This window comes from Clupea harengus, chromosome 22, assembly GCF_900700415.2.
Source record: "Clupea harengus chromosome 22, Ch_v2.0.2, whole genome shotgun sequence".
NCBI lineage: Eukaryota > Metazoa > Chordata > Actinopteri > Clupeiformes > Clupeidae > Clupea > Clupea harengus.
In genome coordinates, this window is record NC_045173.1 from 23,064,523 (window position 1) to 23,081,151 (window position 16,629).

The following is a 16,629-nucleotide window of genomic DNA, read 5'->3' on the forward strand; positions in this document are numbered from 1 at the left end:
GTCTACATATTTTTTTTGTCCATATAAATGACATAACCTTTTTTTTTTCTCCACACATTGCATTTCAAATAAATATAGGCTACATTACAACTTTAATTTTGGAAGGTTTCAGTGCACCTATGCACAGACTATGCATTGTTAGGGCCACGTATAGTCCAGGAGTACATTTGGATTAAATGGCAAATTGGAGCATCCATTCACAAAACTAGAGTTATCTTTTGAGATTAAAAAAAAAAAAAATTACATTCTGGTGCTTCTCTTATGTACTTGCAGCATACATCACTAAAGAAAGAAAGTCAAGAATAGATGAGCAGGATAAAGACATTTTTCCAATATTTGTCCTGCTCATCATGGAGTAGAGTAGATAAAACGACATATGACCACTGCTCCTTTAAGACCTCACATCCTCTCCCCTACTACTGGCAACCCCCCCCCCCCCCCCCCCCCCCCTCCACACACACACACACACACACACACACACACACACACACACACACACACACACACACACACACACACACACACACACACACACACACACACACCACCAGCCCCACCTATGCACACCAAGCCCTGATGTAGATCATATTGACTTCTTCCTGTCTGACTCCTCACCACACTGTCCCATTCAGGACCCCCACCGTCCACTTTACCGCCTTTCCACCAGAAACACAAAGGGACGTAGGTTGCTCCACACAGTGCAAAATCATTGTAAGGTAAGCCTTGTGTTCACTATTACTTTTGAAAGAGTGCAATTGGCTTTTACATTACAATGCCATCTTTGAATTATATATAGGCACAGTGTTACAGTGTTGGTGTTCTGGCTATAAATAAAAACTGTGTGAGCATATTGGTTTAAATGCAAAAGCAATTCAATGTGCATGTCAATGACAGTCCCTATTGGTTTGTACATTTGGATATACAAATATACAACATTAAAGTTACAACATGATTTTGAAAGGTGATGAACTTGTCCAGGTAGCCTGATAATGACGTACATAGGTAGGCAAGCAAACATCAGTCTAAAATGTCTCTTGTGGGGTCACTTTTATTTCAGGGGCAGGTCATTTGGATTAACACTTATAATGGTACCCTGGCCTGCAGAATCTAAAATCGCTCTGTCCACGTTGCACATAAAACTTGCACAGAAGACAGTTTCCTCAAGTAGGCTATTGATATGGCACTGTTTGGAACACGACATTGGTTAATTTAAATAAGAGACGATATTAATCACTTGCAAATGCCCCATTTAAAGGCGATGTGTATTTTCCGTCACACAGGACTAATAGTGCAATGTCATATTTACATTTAGATTACTAATAGTTTATAATATAATGCAATTTAAAGTGTCACTTGCGCTTTCTCTTCGGCTCAAACAACATACATATAACACACAGACTGCTAGTTGGAGCTGCAGTATCCTACTCACTTGAGGAGGAAGCTGGCAGACAATACCATGTTGATGTATGGGTTACTCGTTACCACTTGCTAAAGAACTTTTCCTCATTTGGTAGATTGTGCTTGCCGTTTTTGTTATGTGGTCAAAATTGTGTGGAGAATAGATATTTTTCCCAAATCAAAATGCTTTCCTCATGTTTCTGTAAACTGGTTAAGGCATGTATGTATCACCACTCCCCTACTTTCGACTGTTACCATGTTCCCAACACTAGTATGGGTGTGGTAATCGCCGGGTGAATTGACTAAAATTTCGTAAGTTTGACGCGGTTGGGTCCTAATTTTCCAGTAATATCGGATATAGGATACACTTTGCGTTTCAGAATCTCCTTCACTTAGGAAATATGAATGGTGTCTAAAGGTGGATTCATCTTCAACGTTACTTTAAATTGCCTTTCTCAGCACGTAAGTTTGCTGGCGTTGTTCATGACACCACAAGTAGCTAGCTTGCTATCGGTAGCTAGCTAAGTAGCTGCTGTAACAGGAGACAGATGGCTAGCAAGCTAAATTAGCTATACAATGGCTAACTAACTCGATTGTAAACCACACTAGATCAGTGTGCTATGACGGTGATATTGATTTAGTGAATTATGTGACATTTGACTAAGACTAATATTCAACAAGTTACGGTTAGTTTTCACGTAGCCAGGCCTGTTAGCTTAGGTGGGTCTCATGTATCCTTTCGCTTAACTTGGCGTTCAGTGCAACCTGTGGGATAACGTAGTTACGTTTGTTCTCTCTAATGTATCTAGCTGTTACCCATTGTTAAACTTGTGGAGGTTCATTATCAGGGTAGTTAACAGGTTAGCTACGTATAGGTAACATATGCCGCCAATAACACTGTGATATAAACGGCATAACCCTTCTATATGAAATACCTTGATCCATCCAGCTAGTTAGCGAACGCTAGCTAATTAGCCATGGTGTGAATGTTTTCACTAAAATCAGCTGGGTTAGTAACCGAGTTAACGGCCTCGACGGGTCACGATCCTGTCCTCTTAATTATCCACCAGTTGATTTACATTATGCAGTAGGTGGTTGTATGGTTGACTAACAACGTTAACGGGAGGCTTTTTGGCATTCCACACAATCAGGTTGTTTTAGCTAGCTCGCTATTTAGATAGCAAACTTAAACACAGCACAGTTCTGGACACTTGTTAATGTTAAATTCAAATGCCAAAACCTCTGCTGGTAGTTTTCCTGGTCCTGTCACTCGGAACCTTACTCGGTCCAGGAATTATGCTAGAATTTTTATCTGTGTCACCCATGGCTGAATTTTCCACTCTGTCTCACACCCTGAGTGTATTTGTACATACGTTATTCTTGCTTAGTTCCATTTGTTAGACCACTATTTATCTCGGAGCAAACATATCAGTTTCATATTAATACATCAGGTCTGTAAAATGGCAAACTATGGTATTGTATGTTCCTGTTGTTTGGGTTTGTCGCTTCAAGTGGTTACCCTTGATTGCATTGATCACCAGAGCATTGTGAATGGAATGACATTACCAGGGCATGCGTTCTTAAATCTAAGTGCACACCCGTGTTTAATTGATAGACTCAAATTGAGTTGAATCAGCGTTACCTTTCATCTGGATTACTGTTCATAAGTCTTGTGAACAACTAGCTTCCTGTTTTGCCGTATTCTTGCAAGCAAAAAATGAGTTCTTGATGAAGTTAACAGAGAAAGAAGAGAGCATGACCTTTCATATAGGCCTATAAGGTCACACCCTTCTGCATTTCCTGTAGTTGACACTTCTCCACTGTTTTTAAAGGGTATCTCCAGTATTGCATCACCAGTCCAGTGGAAAGTAAGCCCAAGCAATGTAAGCAATGGGCAGAGTGAAATAGATGTGGCACTGCTAACACATTTCGCTCAGTTATTAGTCATGAGTGATTCATAGCAATGTCATTGTCTTCGTTGGGTTCAGATAGCTGCTTTTGTTGCTGTCCAGCCACTGGAAATGCTGGTGAGGAGAGAACCCACTGATACCGATCCATGGGCAGCTACCCAGATGATGTGAGTGGCAGAATAGTGGCACACTCCACATCTGGAAGTGATGCAGGCTATTCTACGCCCATCTAGTAATGCTGCAACAAAGTGCACCGGCCTTGTGTTTTAGGAAGTGGCACCAGACCATGGGTAAATCTGTTGGTGTGAGACTACGCCATGCAGTTCTTTACCCGTCAAATCAAGAAGAGGTGTTTTGTGTGCATTTTTGTCTGTTATTGTTTTATTGCTGGGTTCTGAGTGTGGATCATATCCACAGCTGTCTTACCCAAAGACTTTGTACTGCAAGACGGGGGTGAAAGTGTGTCTTGTCTGATGGAGCATGACGTGTGTGTGTGTGTGTGTGGTGTAGGTGTCGGCAGCAGCATCGGGCTGTGGAGTGAAGACCCCAGCGGAGGACCATGAGCGAGCTGGAGCAGTTGCGCCAAGAGGCGGAGCAGCTGCGCAATCAGATCAGAGTAAGTGGGGGCTTAACGGATGACGGCACAGAGGGCCTAAGAGGTCCACCGTAAGGGTCAAATGTCCAGTGGAGGGAACCAAGCAGAGACACATTCCTGGAGAGCAGTCTTCAGTGTAGAGGTGTGTAATTGAACACAGGCTTATTGGCTGAGAAACACTCACAGGTGTAAGTGCCTATTCCTCCATTCCTTCCTCATACCTTTTAATGTTTTCCCTCTGTGGAAATATTGTTGACATTTCACAGAGTAGAGCGAGCAGCGTCTGAGCCGATCACAGTTATGGCCCTCAGTTTGTATGATTCATTTCACGTTTCAAAACTTGTGTTTTTGTCAGGTTTAGCTACCTATTTGAAAACAGCAGATGGTTCTAGAAATGTCGAAATGAAAAAAAAGTTTGTTGAATGTTCCCCCATGATGTGCAAGCAGCCTCTGTAGTAGTACTTGGGCAAAAGTGTGTGCAGGAGTTTTGTCCAGAGTGATTGTTAGGCTCAGAAGGTAAGAGACCTCTCCAGCACTTTTAAGTCAACGACCTGGAGTATAAATGGGCACTTTTCTTGAACCAGGGCTTGTGATTAATGAGTGCCAACGCCAGTAATGTTGCATATTAACTACGTCTGCATTTTGGATGGACATTTACTTTCTGAACTTGAACAATTTACACCCCCAAGTGAACCAAAAGTGTTATCACTTTAAGTAGATCCACCATATCAAGGACCCAGTGGTGATAAGTAATGTCCCACATGCAAGATTAGGGTACTAAAGGAAATGTGTTGTTAGATAATTACTAGATAATAAGACCATTGTATATGTCAGCGATTTGAATATGTGACCGGGCATTTCGATTGGCTGTTGCTGACTGTCTGAAGGAAGAACCAGGCTCAGTAATGGCTCGCAGTAGCCCACTGTATGTTTCGCATTTACAAAACTTTGCCCATTAAGCCCGCAGATGAATCCATAATGAGGGTCAGTGTTGGGCGAGTGCATGGGGTCTTTGTGAATGGAGTGAAAGCTGCGGTTAGATAAAAAGCACGACTGGGGAAACGGCTTTCCATAAGCCTGAGAGGCCACATTTTTACTCTCTTCTCTCACTCTTTCCAGGATGCCAGGAAAGCCTGTAGTGACTCCAGTCTGTCGCAGGTAACAGCACACTCAGTCCTTCTGCTCTATATCTATCTCTCTCTCTTTCTCACACACACACACACACACACACACACACACACACACACACACACACACACACACACACACACACATACATACACCTACAAACAAACAGACTTACACTCACCCCCACTCAAAAGACCAGTTTAAGAGAAGCCTTCACAGAAAGAGGGGAGATTTTCTGTCTCTTCTCCACTGCCCTGCTTTCAGCAGCTTGCACAGAACAGGCATGCAAAGCTGCTGCTAACCTACATGTGGAACATGCTCTTAAGTGCTCTGAAATATTAAACACCATCCAGCATGCCAAGGTCTCCCATCAAAATTTAAACATCATCCACCCTTGTAGGTTGGTGTCTGTTTTTTAAATCCATCATTTGTGAGAAGGGTTTTCTGTTTTGTATCCCTGTATCCGTGTCGCTGTCTACGTACTTCAGGCAAATAACTGGTTGACTTGCAGACATCACTGTTAGAGCTTAAGTGATAAAAGTCGTAAGTTCAGTGTCTGCACTGGTAGACACCGTCTGTTCTGATAAAAAAAGGAATGTCCAGCCTGTTCTGTGAAAAGAAGGAGCTGAGAGAGTCTGTTAGGTAAGTCGAGTTGTGAGTGACGTTGTCTGCTCTCCCCCTCTTGCGTTCCTGTGTCAGATCACGGCCGGTCTGGATTCAGTGGGACGCATCCAGATGAGGACCCGACGGACCCTCCGCGGCCACCTTGCCAAAATCTACGCAATGCACTGGGCCACCGATTCCAGGTCAGCACTCTGTGCCGGGGAGGTTGGAGGGATGTTGGGTGTGTGTGTGTGTGTGTGGGTGTGGTGTGTGTGTGTGTGTGTGTGTGTGTGTGTGTGTGGCGGGGTGGGTGTGTGTGGAGGATGTCTCTACAGAGCCCAGCCAGCTCCGTCAGCTCACTCACTGAATTATACATGAAACGGCTCCCGACTCAGGGGGTATCCTGAGATCATTCTCTCTCCCGTGGCCGCACCCCCCCCCCATAGTTGCTTCCCCCCTCCTCTCCATGGTTGTTAGCTTCTTCCCCCCTCATTCTCACACACACACACACGCGCGCACACGCATACACACACAAACTCAAGCTCAAGCACACACACACACACACACACACACACACACACACACACACACACACACACACACACACACACACACACACACACACACACACAAACACACACTCAAGTACACCCAAAGCACATACACACATTCATTTAACGCCCGCCCCCTCCCTTTCATGCCCCCTGCATCTGATTTCAAGCGGAAGGGCAGAGAGCTGTGTGCCAATTGCCTCTCCACTGTGAGAAGGTCGTTGGGTCTCTCTCACGTGTCGCCGTGTGTATCACTTGCATCTGAAGAATGCTGTCCTTGACTGCTTCTGTGTGTGTGTGTGTGTGTGTGTGTGTGTGTGTGTGTGTGTGTCCCTTGCAACATTCAGACTCCTTGTCAGTGCTTCCCAAGATGGCAAACTGATCATTTGGGACAGCTACACCACCAACAAGGTAAGCGCTTGTGTCAGGCCATTGCTGTCGGTGAAAACACTAGGACCTGATAACACAGCTCAGTGTGTTCTGTGTTTCCCAGTTCTGTTGCTTGTGACCCATATTGCTTGTCAAAAGGAAGAAAGACCCTTTAAGGCCTTGTTCAGCCCCATTCAGGGGTTGCCCACCTCCTAGAGAACCCAGGGGCATTGTGTACCGCTTGCGTTGCGTTGCTGTGCGTGTCATCAGTGTGAGCCGATGGTAATGATGGTTGCTGTGTGTGTGTGCCAGATGCATGCCATTCCCCTGCGCTCTTCCTGGGTGATGACCTGCGCCTACGCGCCCTCCGGCAACTACGTGGCCTGCGGAGGCCTGGACAACATCTGCTCCATCTACAGCCTGAAGACTCGCGAGGGCAACGTGCGCGTCACCCGAGAGCTGCCCGGCCACACAGGTTAGCCAGGGCCTCTGCAGCAGCCATAGGGCTGAAGTTCCCTTTGAGGGCACCGCTCCACATTTTAAATGGTATTGGGTGTAGGGTATAGTGCAATGCTAACAGGACTCATGTAGGTCAAATCATCGACGCTCAGGCAAAGCCAAGGTCACAGGTTCAGGTCCAAGGGCGCCCTTTCAAGTGCCGCAGAAATATGACCTCACTACAGCGCCAGACGAACCAGCTCTCTCCTTCTGCCAAATGCATTCATAAATTGGTTAATTGCGAGAGGATTTCATGGATTCTTCCTGTACTGATGTTGTTGGGGCTCAGTGAATGTCAAGGCAAATATGTGGCTCTGTGAGTCTGAGTGTAGTCGTGTTGTGCTGTTGGGAGCTGATTCTAGTCAGTCATTGACAAGTCATTGCCTTGTCTCACTGAATAGTTCTGCTCTTAACTTTATAGTGTGTAATAATAATAATGTAGTGCGAAGTATGTAGTAATGCAGAAAAAATGAAAGCGTTGATCATTGTGTATTAGTCGTTATGCACTGATCTCCTACGTACCGTACTGTGATACTGTAGTTAGGTACAGCTAAGATGAAGCAAACAACAGATGGACCATACACCTCACCCCCGTGTGTGTCTGTGTGCGTCTGTGTGCGTGTGCGTCTGTGTCTGTGTCTGTGTGTGTGTGTCTGTGTGTGTGCGCAGGTTACCTGTCCTGTTGTCGCTTCCTGGATGACAGCCAGATCCTCACCAGTTCAGGAGACACCACATGGTGAGTTCAGAGCCGAGAGCCGGCAGATCTGACATTTAACATTCACAGCGTAACCTTTCACTCTGCCACTGCTTGCCACACGGCAACTGCATCTGTGGTGCGCACACTACACACACTATATCTTTCACCACTGCATGTACTACAGGAGGCCAAATTGGGGCATTTAATCATATGATGATGTGATGGTCTATTCCAGTGCTGCTTCTCTGTTGACTGTCAGACTTGTACACAATATTAATTAAATATTGAAATGCTCCCTTGGAGAGTGCCTGATGTTTTAAAGACATTTTTGAGTTCTTGTTCTTTCAGTATCCATGGTCCTAATTGGTATTCTCAAGACTAGCACACGCACACACTTACATGCGCACGCACACACACACACGCGCACGCACACACACACACACACACACACACACACACACACACACACACACACACACGTACACACACGTACACACACGTACACACAGGGCGGTGGCTGGGATAAATATTTTATTGGGACTGAAAAGCAGCTGACTGGTGTGTGTGTGTGGGCGCGTGCGTGCGTCATTGCCTCTGATGCTCTGAATACCGCTCCCTTGCAGTGCATTGTGGGACATAGAGACGGGCCAGCAGGCCACCAGCTTCACAGGCCACAGCGGCGATGTCATGAGCCTGTCCCTCAGCCCGGACTCGCGCACCTTCGTGTCAGGGGCCTGCGACGCCTCGGCCAAACTGTGGGACATCCGTGACGGCATGTGCAGGCAGTCCTTCATCGGACACGTGTCCGACATCAACGCCGTCTGTGTGAGTGGCAGAGTCTCTTTCTGGTGTGTGTGTGTGTGTGTGTGTGTGTGTGTGTGTGCGTGCGGGTGTCTGTGGGTGTATGTTATAGAAGTGCATGTTTGTGTATGCGTGTCAAATGATGTTGAAATGCCTGCTAACATAAGTAGGGATGGGTATCGTTTGGTTTTTATCCGATACCGGTACATAACCGATACTTTTAAAACGATACCGGTGCCTAAACGGTGCCGGAACCGATACTTTTATAAAAAAAAAAAAAAAATAATAAAAAAAAAAAATTACGATTGACGACATTTAAGAAAGGCTTTTTTTTATTGCCAAATATATGAACTGTTTAAAGTAGATTATATATATAAATAAATACAAAACACTTTTTAACTTAAAACTTAAATAATATATGAACTGTTAACAAAAGTTTAGACTATACTTAAATAAATACAAATAAATACAAAACACACACACACACTCTGTGCACACACTACAGCTTCAATACTTCAGCAATTCTTTTGTAGAAATATCAGCATATTTGCCTTCTCCGGCAAAATGCGACACCTTTCCTGACTAATCGCATGACCTGCACAGGAGAAAACCCTCTCCGATGCTGTCGATGAGGCCTGTACACACAGATATGTATCTGAAAGTACACAATTAGGGATGGGTATCGTTTGGGTTTTTTCCGATACTGGTGCTAAACCGATACTTTTAAAACGATACCGGTGCCTGAACCGCTACTTTTTTTTTTTTAAAGTACAAAGCGACGATTGACGACATTAAAGAAAGGCTTTTTTTATTGCCAAGGCAATTTTTTTTCTTCAAATTGAACAATATATGAACTGTTTAAAGTATATTATAAATATAAATACATACAAAACACTTGGCTTCCAACTACAGCTTCAAACTATGAACATTATATTAACTGTAAACAACAGTTTATAGTATACTTAAATAAATATAAATAAATACAAAAAACAGCTTCAAACTTCTTTTGCAAAAATATGAGCATATTGGCCTTTGGAGTCAAAAATGTATTATTTTGTTTGCATTTATTTCATGAAATTTCACCATTTTATGATTTGTTTATACCTATCTTTTCTATCTTGTTTATAGTTACTCTTGTTACTTGAACACACTGAGTACTAGAAAATGTGTACTGCCCCTTTAAGAGACTACCGTTGGTAGTTTAGCTGTCATCTCCGTATATTTTTCAGTCTTCGGTTGCTGATCTGCCGTTGACTCTTGCCTTCTCCCCCCTCTTTTCACGCAATTATTTTGTTGCATTTGCTGCACGTCGCGATGTTTGAATCTTTTTGTGCGAAATACAGCCACACTTTTGACCGTTTACCTTTCGGTATTTTCTCTGTTAAAAGGTTGATGGCTAGTTTTGTTTGTGCTTGCCTGCTCTTCAATGTCATATCAGAACCGGTTCCAATACAACCGGTACCTACCCGGACCGAAATGCAACGCAGATTTCGGTGCTTCATTTCGCATTTATCAGATAAGACTGTTGCTATGAAAACACCAATGAGCGTGAGCGACACAGGACAAAGTTTACATTGGGAGCTGGGGCAGTTTTACATGTGCCCCACAGAATCTGCCTAGCGACCGTGTTTAATTGGCTCAGGCACCGAAATGAAGCACCTGCGTTGCATTTCGGTCCGGGTAGGTACCGGTTGTATTGGAACCGGTTCCATATTGGTACCGGTTCTCGGTACCCAACCTTAAACATAAGAGGCCTCAGGAAATCCTGTCCTCAGTGAATGTATCGGTAGTGCCATGCCCTACATTACGTTATCTTTGCATCTGCGTCTTCTCTGATTGGTCCATCTCATTGTGAACCCCCCTCTGCAGTTCTTCCCCAACGGGAACGCCTTCACCACGGGCTCGGACGACGCCACCTGCAGGCTGTTTGACCTGCGTGCCGACCAGGAGCTGATGATGTACTCCCATGACAACATCATCTGCGGCATCACCTCCGTGGCCTTCTCCAAGAGCGGCCGCCTGCTGCTGGCCGGATATGACGACTTCAACTGCAACGTCTGGGACACACTGAAGGGGGAGCGCTCAGGTGGGTAACGCCTCGCTGGGCTGGGGAGCGTTCAGGTGGGTAACGCCTCGCTGGGGGGGCGTTCAGGTGGGTAACGCCTCGCTGGGGGAGCGCTCAGGTGGGTAACGCCTCGCTGGGATGGGGGAGCGTTCAGGTGGGTAACGCCTCGCTGGGATGGGGGAGCGCTCAGGTGGGTAACGCCTCGCTGGGAAGGGGGAGCGCTCAGGTGGGTAACGCCTCGCTGGGGGAGCGTTCAGGTGGGTAACGCCTCGCTGGGAAGGGGGAGCGCTCAGGTGGGTAACGCCTCGCTGGGAAGGGGGAGCGTTCAGGTGGGTAACGCCTCGCTGGGAAGGGGAGCGTTCAGGTGGGTAACGCCTCGCTGGGAAGGGGGAGCGTTCAGGTGGGTAACGCCTCGCTGGGAAGGGGGAGCGCTCAGGTGGGTAACGCCTCGCTGGGAAGGGGGAGCGTTCAGGTGGGTAACGCCTCGCTGGGAAGGGGGAGCGTTCAGGTGGGTAACGCCTCGCTGGGAAGGGGGAGCGCTCAGGTGGGTAACGCCTCGCTGGGAAGGGGGAGCGCTCAGGTGGGTAACGCCTCGCTGGGCTAGGGGAGCGTTCAGGTGGGTAACGCCTCGCTGGGGGAGCGCTCAGGTGGGTAACGCCTCGCTGGGAAGGGGGAGCGTTCAGGTGGGTAACGCCTCGCTGGGGGAGCGCTCAGGTGGGTAACGCCTCGCTGGGGGAGCGTTCAGGTGGGTAACGCCTCGCTGGGAAGGGGGAGCGTTCAGGTGGGTAACGCCTCGCTGGGAAGGGGGAGCGCTCAGGTGGGTAACGCCTCGCTGAGCTGGGGGCTCCGCTGACCTCCGTTCCGAGGTTTGGAATTGGAATCATACTTAACTGTGCCTTCACAGTATGTAACGAGAGGGTGCCTTTATTCAATCCTGTAGAAATGTATAGACTTGATTAGTGCCGTCATATAGGGATGCACGATAATATCGGCACGACATCGGTATCTGCAGATAAAAGCTTCAAAACTTAATTATCAGCATCTGCAGATATGAAAATTTCTGCCGATGTACCTGGCCGATAAAGTGACGTTCAAATTATGCGCACGCGAAGCAAATGTTTTGGTTACTATGAGCGCCAACAACGTAATTCAACACGTCGGCTGTGTGGCAGTACTTCACAGTATCAGAGGATGTTGACATGCTATTTGTCAGGAAACTTTTCAGGAGATGGAAGAGGAGACGACAGCTTGGCCGTAACGTAGGTTACATGCATAGATGCAGACCACCCGCGTGCAACGCTTTGCAACATTACCTGTCGCGCGCTAATAGAAGTTAATAAGTTGCTAGTTAGCTTGCATGCTACGTGACACCAGCGAAGTTGATGATCTCATTTGAAGGGATGTGAAACTTTATGTCACGAGCCCACGCTATCTGTACATGGCTTACTTTTGCATATATGGAATTTATATAGCTAACTTGGCAATAACCTTACATAGATTAGTCTAGAAATCCTAGAAGGGATGTTATTAAACTGTAAGTCAGTTAACCAACGTTAGCTTTCCAAGTTAGCCAAGTTGCATTTCCAGAGTGTAGTTGTTCAAGTTGGTACTGTTCAAGTATGAAAATTGTGACGTGAAAATATAAATAAATCTGCCATATTTGAAATAATTTCAATAGTTTCATGAGTGAATGTCTATTTCTAAAATGATACAAATCAAGATTGTAAATGTCCTGTATCTACAGCAATACCCTATCATAATAACAGATTAATTCTAGTACAGGAGAGACTTTTCAATAATTAAAAAGCAGAGGTTTATATATCGGTATCGGCATCGGCAATCGGCCAAAATGAGCTTGTAAATATCGGCAAATATCGGCTAAAATTCAATATCGTGCATCCCTACCGTCATACACACACACACTTACCAACGAACAAACAGTCGCACACACAGCCGTAAGCACACAGCACACACTGTTGTTGGTTCTTGCAGTGACTATGTAAGGAAATGGTGGCCAGTTGTGTGTGTGTTTGATGAAGATGTTTGCCAGGACTCCAACATTGTGACGTAGCAGAGAAGTACTTCTCAGCGATTCGCACGCCCTGCTATATACACATCCCGTTTGCCACTGAGTAAAATAGGTCAGAGATGGTTTTGGTTGTTAAGGGTTCTTTCCTTTCTAATACCCGGTGGGGCATTCCATTTTTTCCAGGTGTCCTGGCTGGTCATGACAACAGGGTGAGCTGTTTAGGAGTGACGGATGATGGCATGGCGGTGGCCACGGGATCATGGGATAGCTTCCTGCGGATATGGAACTGATCTGCAGGGGGCGGGCCCGTGGGAGCAGAAGAGCAGGTCGGTCCGGTCAAAAACGTGACCATAGCACACAAGCCGCCGCCCCAGGGGAGCCAGCCTGCCCCTCCCCTTCCCACCCCATCCGAAACCCCTAAAACCCCAAACCACATCCATAGACCCCCCATCCCCCCCATCCCATCCTCTTCCTCCAGGTGACCTGGTCCTCTACCGTCCCTGTACCCCCCCCCCTCCTTCCCCCACCCAAAACACTCTCCACTCTCACTAGAACCAGGCTTTCCACACATCCTAACTGTCTGTCAAAAAGAGACTAGAAGTTCTCCTCCTGAGGGACCTCTTGAGAGCTCGTCTCCACCAGAGGGTCCCATCCACAAACCACCGCGGAAGCCGAGAGGATACGATCCATATTGTACATATACTTTGGCATTACGTGTGCTCGTGCGCATAACATATGCACCTGATGTGTATGAATGCTTTCCGTGTGTGAAGTCTTCATAGTACGTCCTGTTTGTCATCCTGCTTGGTCCACCCCCCCTCCCTCCCCCTCGCCCTCGCCATTCTTTTGTTTCTTTTTCTTTTCTTTTCTCAATTCTGTCTAACATGTTTACGCATATTTGCATTCACACATGAGCCGATGCCATTCAGAGTGCTCAGGGGGGGGGTCTGTCTGGGATGAAGCATGGCTGTCCTGGCACTCGTTTTGACCTTTGACCCGCACTCGCTGCGTACGGTTCCTCACTAGTCTCTAGACCTGATCTCATTGATGTTTTCACCACACTTTCACTTTCACATTCAATCCTGCGGTTCACCTAGTTGGATGTACTGAGGAATGACTGAATGAATGAGGTGAGCGAGTGAGCGACTGAAGGAACGAATGAATGAATGAAATTTAAATGAGCAGCCGCATCCACATTAGTTGCACTGTTTTAGAATATGCACTGTGCTGCTTCTTACCCATAGCAATGCCCGTCAATCCCAATGAGCTGTGGTGCTAGTATTGAGAATGAATTTGACCGTTGGTTATCGTTTACCTCACCCATGCTACGCATCTCCACACTCATCTGAAGCCTTGAGCATGTTAGCCTAGCCACACATCAGCCCAGCACACACTACTCGCAGCCTTGTCCCTTTTTGTCGTGTGAAGTGCTCTTTTAATGCTGGTACTGATCGCAATCTCTGTTGTGGACACTCAGACTGCAGTCTTAACAAGAGGCCTTTCGACTCACACTCTTTCACCACCGTGTGATCACCTTAATCTTGAGTTTGAGCTCCCTCTTTGGTGCCATTGTAAGCTTGGAGAGCATGGCCGTGCGCAGACACTCTCACTTGTGTGAGCACACAGTAGCCAGTGAACGAAAGATGTGCCCACGCCGCCTCATACTGAATTGCTTTTGTATGCTCAAGACTCAAGACCAATTTGAAAGGTTTTAAGTTTTTATGAGGTGCGTCCTCAAATGAGAAGTGTATTCATGTGGGGATGGCAATCCAAAATCCAACAGCTGGCCTTACTGCCATAGCTCACGCTAATGTTGCTCAGATGTAATAGCCTCAGATTTTTATTTTTTATTTTTATTTTTTTTCTGCGGTTGCACGAGTCACGTCACAAATGAGCACAGAGGTCAGTTTGCTCCTAGCCCAACTGTGCTATCGCATACTTTGGAACTCCGATGACTGGCCACTGTCTAGCCAGTATTTCAGGGCTATTGGGCCAGCCTATAGGAAGAACAGAGAGCCAGGAGTAGCTTCCACTCTGCCCTTAAAACAGTCGACTTTTTCCTTCAAATATTTGAATCGGGAGTGTCTCACTGAGGCCCTGCGACGTCAAAATGGCGGCACAATGTGAAGGATTTTAAAAAGGTAAACGCTGAATGGCCTGTTCTTGTGAAGCATATGCTTGCTGTGAGTAATAATCACAATAATACTGGGAATGTATTTTCTTTTTTCTAAAAAAACCCAAATTAATTTATGAATTGACATGTAAAATACTAGATGGTGCCATGGTGGCATTGTGTTAAAGTTAGAATGAAAGTATAGAAATAATTCAGTTGATCGTTGAGAGTTTACACAGTTGAAAAACTATTTTATATACATATATATATATATATATATGTATATATAACTAGTTTACGGTCAACAGCAATGGTCTGCACATAAAAGGCTTTTATAATTCTATGGATATTTGGACTGGCCATTAAAGTTACACCATTGAAATAAATGGCAGGCATGAATCTACAAGTGTAGGACTCTCAAAGGGTCATTTAGAAAAGAATCAAAGCCTGTAAAACATTAAATGGCTCACTTTTTAAGTGTCTTCATGTCACTCTTCTTGCTCGAATCAGTTGAGGCGCACATTGTCTCTATGTCCAGTCCCAATCTGTTTGTGTAAATCAAAATGATTGTGTGCTAGCGAACAGCCCCTATAAATAGTATTCTGAGGAACAAACATGTACAAATTAAGTGTTTCCCAGGAGAGAATGAACTGATTCATAGAGAGATGGAGAGAGTGTTGTGTGACTGTGTGTGAAGTTCTTTTTGGCGTGGTGATGTTTCCAGGACTCCATGCTGGAGTGCTGAGACGATTGCATCATCTTTTGGAATTCTCATCAACCACATGATAAACAGGGCTGCCAGGAAGTGTACTGGCTGGTCTTGCAGAGGGGAGGGGGGGGGGGAGGGGGGTGCAGCTGCCTCTTAACACCGAGACGTTTCTATATTGCCACATGAAAAAGCTTCCTGGGGACACACACGTAGGGCATACATACATACATACACCAAGCATTCCAGATTTGCAGATGAGCGAGTGTGTCTGTCTTTGTGTGTGTATTGTAGCACAGTCATTGTCAGGAAATCATTTTATTTTTTATTTGATGTGGTTTTACATTTTTTTTGCAATGCTTTCTGTGTGCATCTGTTGCTTTTGCAAAGTCTTCATAACACTGATGGGAGCGTCTCACTCTGAGGTGGGCCACCAGCCCCAGACTAGAATCACAGCTGTCGTTTACAAAAAAGAGACGTAGAGTTAAACTTAATGTGAAATTCAGAAGAAGTCCAAGAAAAATGGACCAGTATTAACAGGTAAAGCGTAAGTGGTATATCAGTGAATGTGCCTGTAAAAGACATGACCACTTATTTTATTTGCATTAATTCTTTTCTCTTTTTTTTCTTCTTTTTTTTTTTTCAAACATCCTCTGTGACCTGTACAAGACAACTGCAGTATTTGTAATATTTTTCTCATTTAACAAAATACTCAGTTTTACTCTCTTACTTTTTTCTGAAATGTAAGCATCTGCCTAAAATTGCATTCCTACCACATTCTCAGTCTCTCGACAGGACTCACTGCCTTTTGACTCCAGTATATCTAAAACTCCTTGATGTTTGGTAATAATTATTTTCTAAACCCAGGGATTCATATTTTCCTGCAGTGTTGTTGTGTGAATGCTCACTTGCAATTTTTATTTTATTTTATTTTTTTTTTTTTTTTAAACCTTTTTTTTTTTGAACACCAGATTGTTTTGTATCTGTACAGTTGTACTGTTGTATCCCAATGTGGCCATTTGTTCTTGTAACCAATAAAAAAAAACTTAACATCAAATGTGGTGTGGAGTGATTTTAAATAGTATGACATCATTTCTGCATCATTTTGCTTTATCTTTTCAAATACATTTCTTTCCATTTGCATTTCCACAGGGTTTTATCGTCCC

The 16,629-nt window shown here is 45.2% G+C and overlaps 1 protein-coding gene across 3 annotated transcripts; it reads left to right on the plus strand.

The window, feature by feature from the left end:
• The first annotated feature begins 625 nt into the window (after positions 1-625).
• gnb4a (guanine nucleotide binding protein (G protein), beta polypeptide 4a) lies at positions 626-16,520 on the plus strand. Of its 3 annotated transcripts, none has more exons than XM_031559540.2 (10): positions 626-716; positions 3,819-3,924; positions 5,023-5,061; positions 5,731-5,837; positions 6,533-6,596; positions 6,867-7,029; positions 7,722-7,788; positions 8,373-8,574; positions 10,420-10,636; positions 12,828-16,520. In XM_031559540.2, the coding sequence occupies exons 2-10, from the start codon at positions 3,868-3,870 to the stop codon at positions 12,932-12,934; spliced, it is 1,023 nt and encodes a 340-aa protein (XP_031415400.1). In that variant the 5' UTR covers positions 626-716; positions 3,819-3,867; the 3' UTR covers positions 12,935-16,520. The 3 variants fall into 3 exon arrangements, with proteins under 3 accessions (XP_031415400.1, XP_031415399.1, XP_031415398.1); XM_031559539.2 differs by lacking the exon at positions 626-716 and adding an exon at positions 1,282-1,710; XM_031559538.2 differs by lacking the exon at positions 626-716 and adding an exon at positions 1,283-1,860.
• The last annotated feature ends 109 nt before the right edge of the window (positions 16,521-16,629 follow it).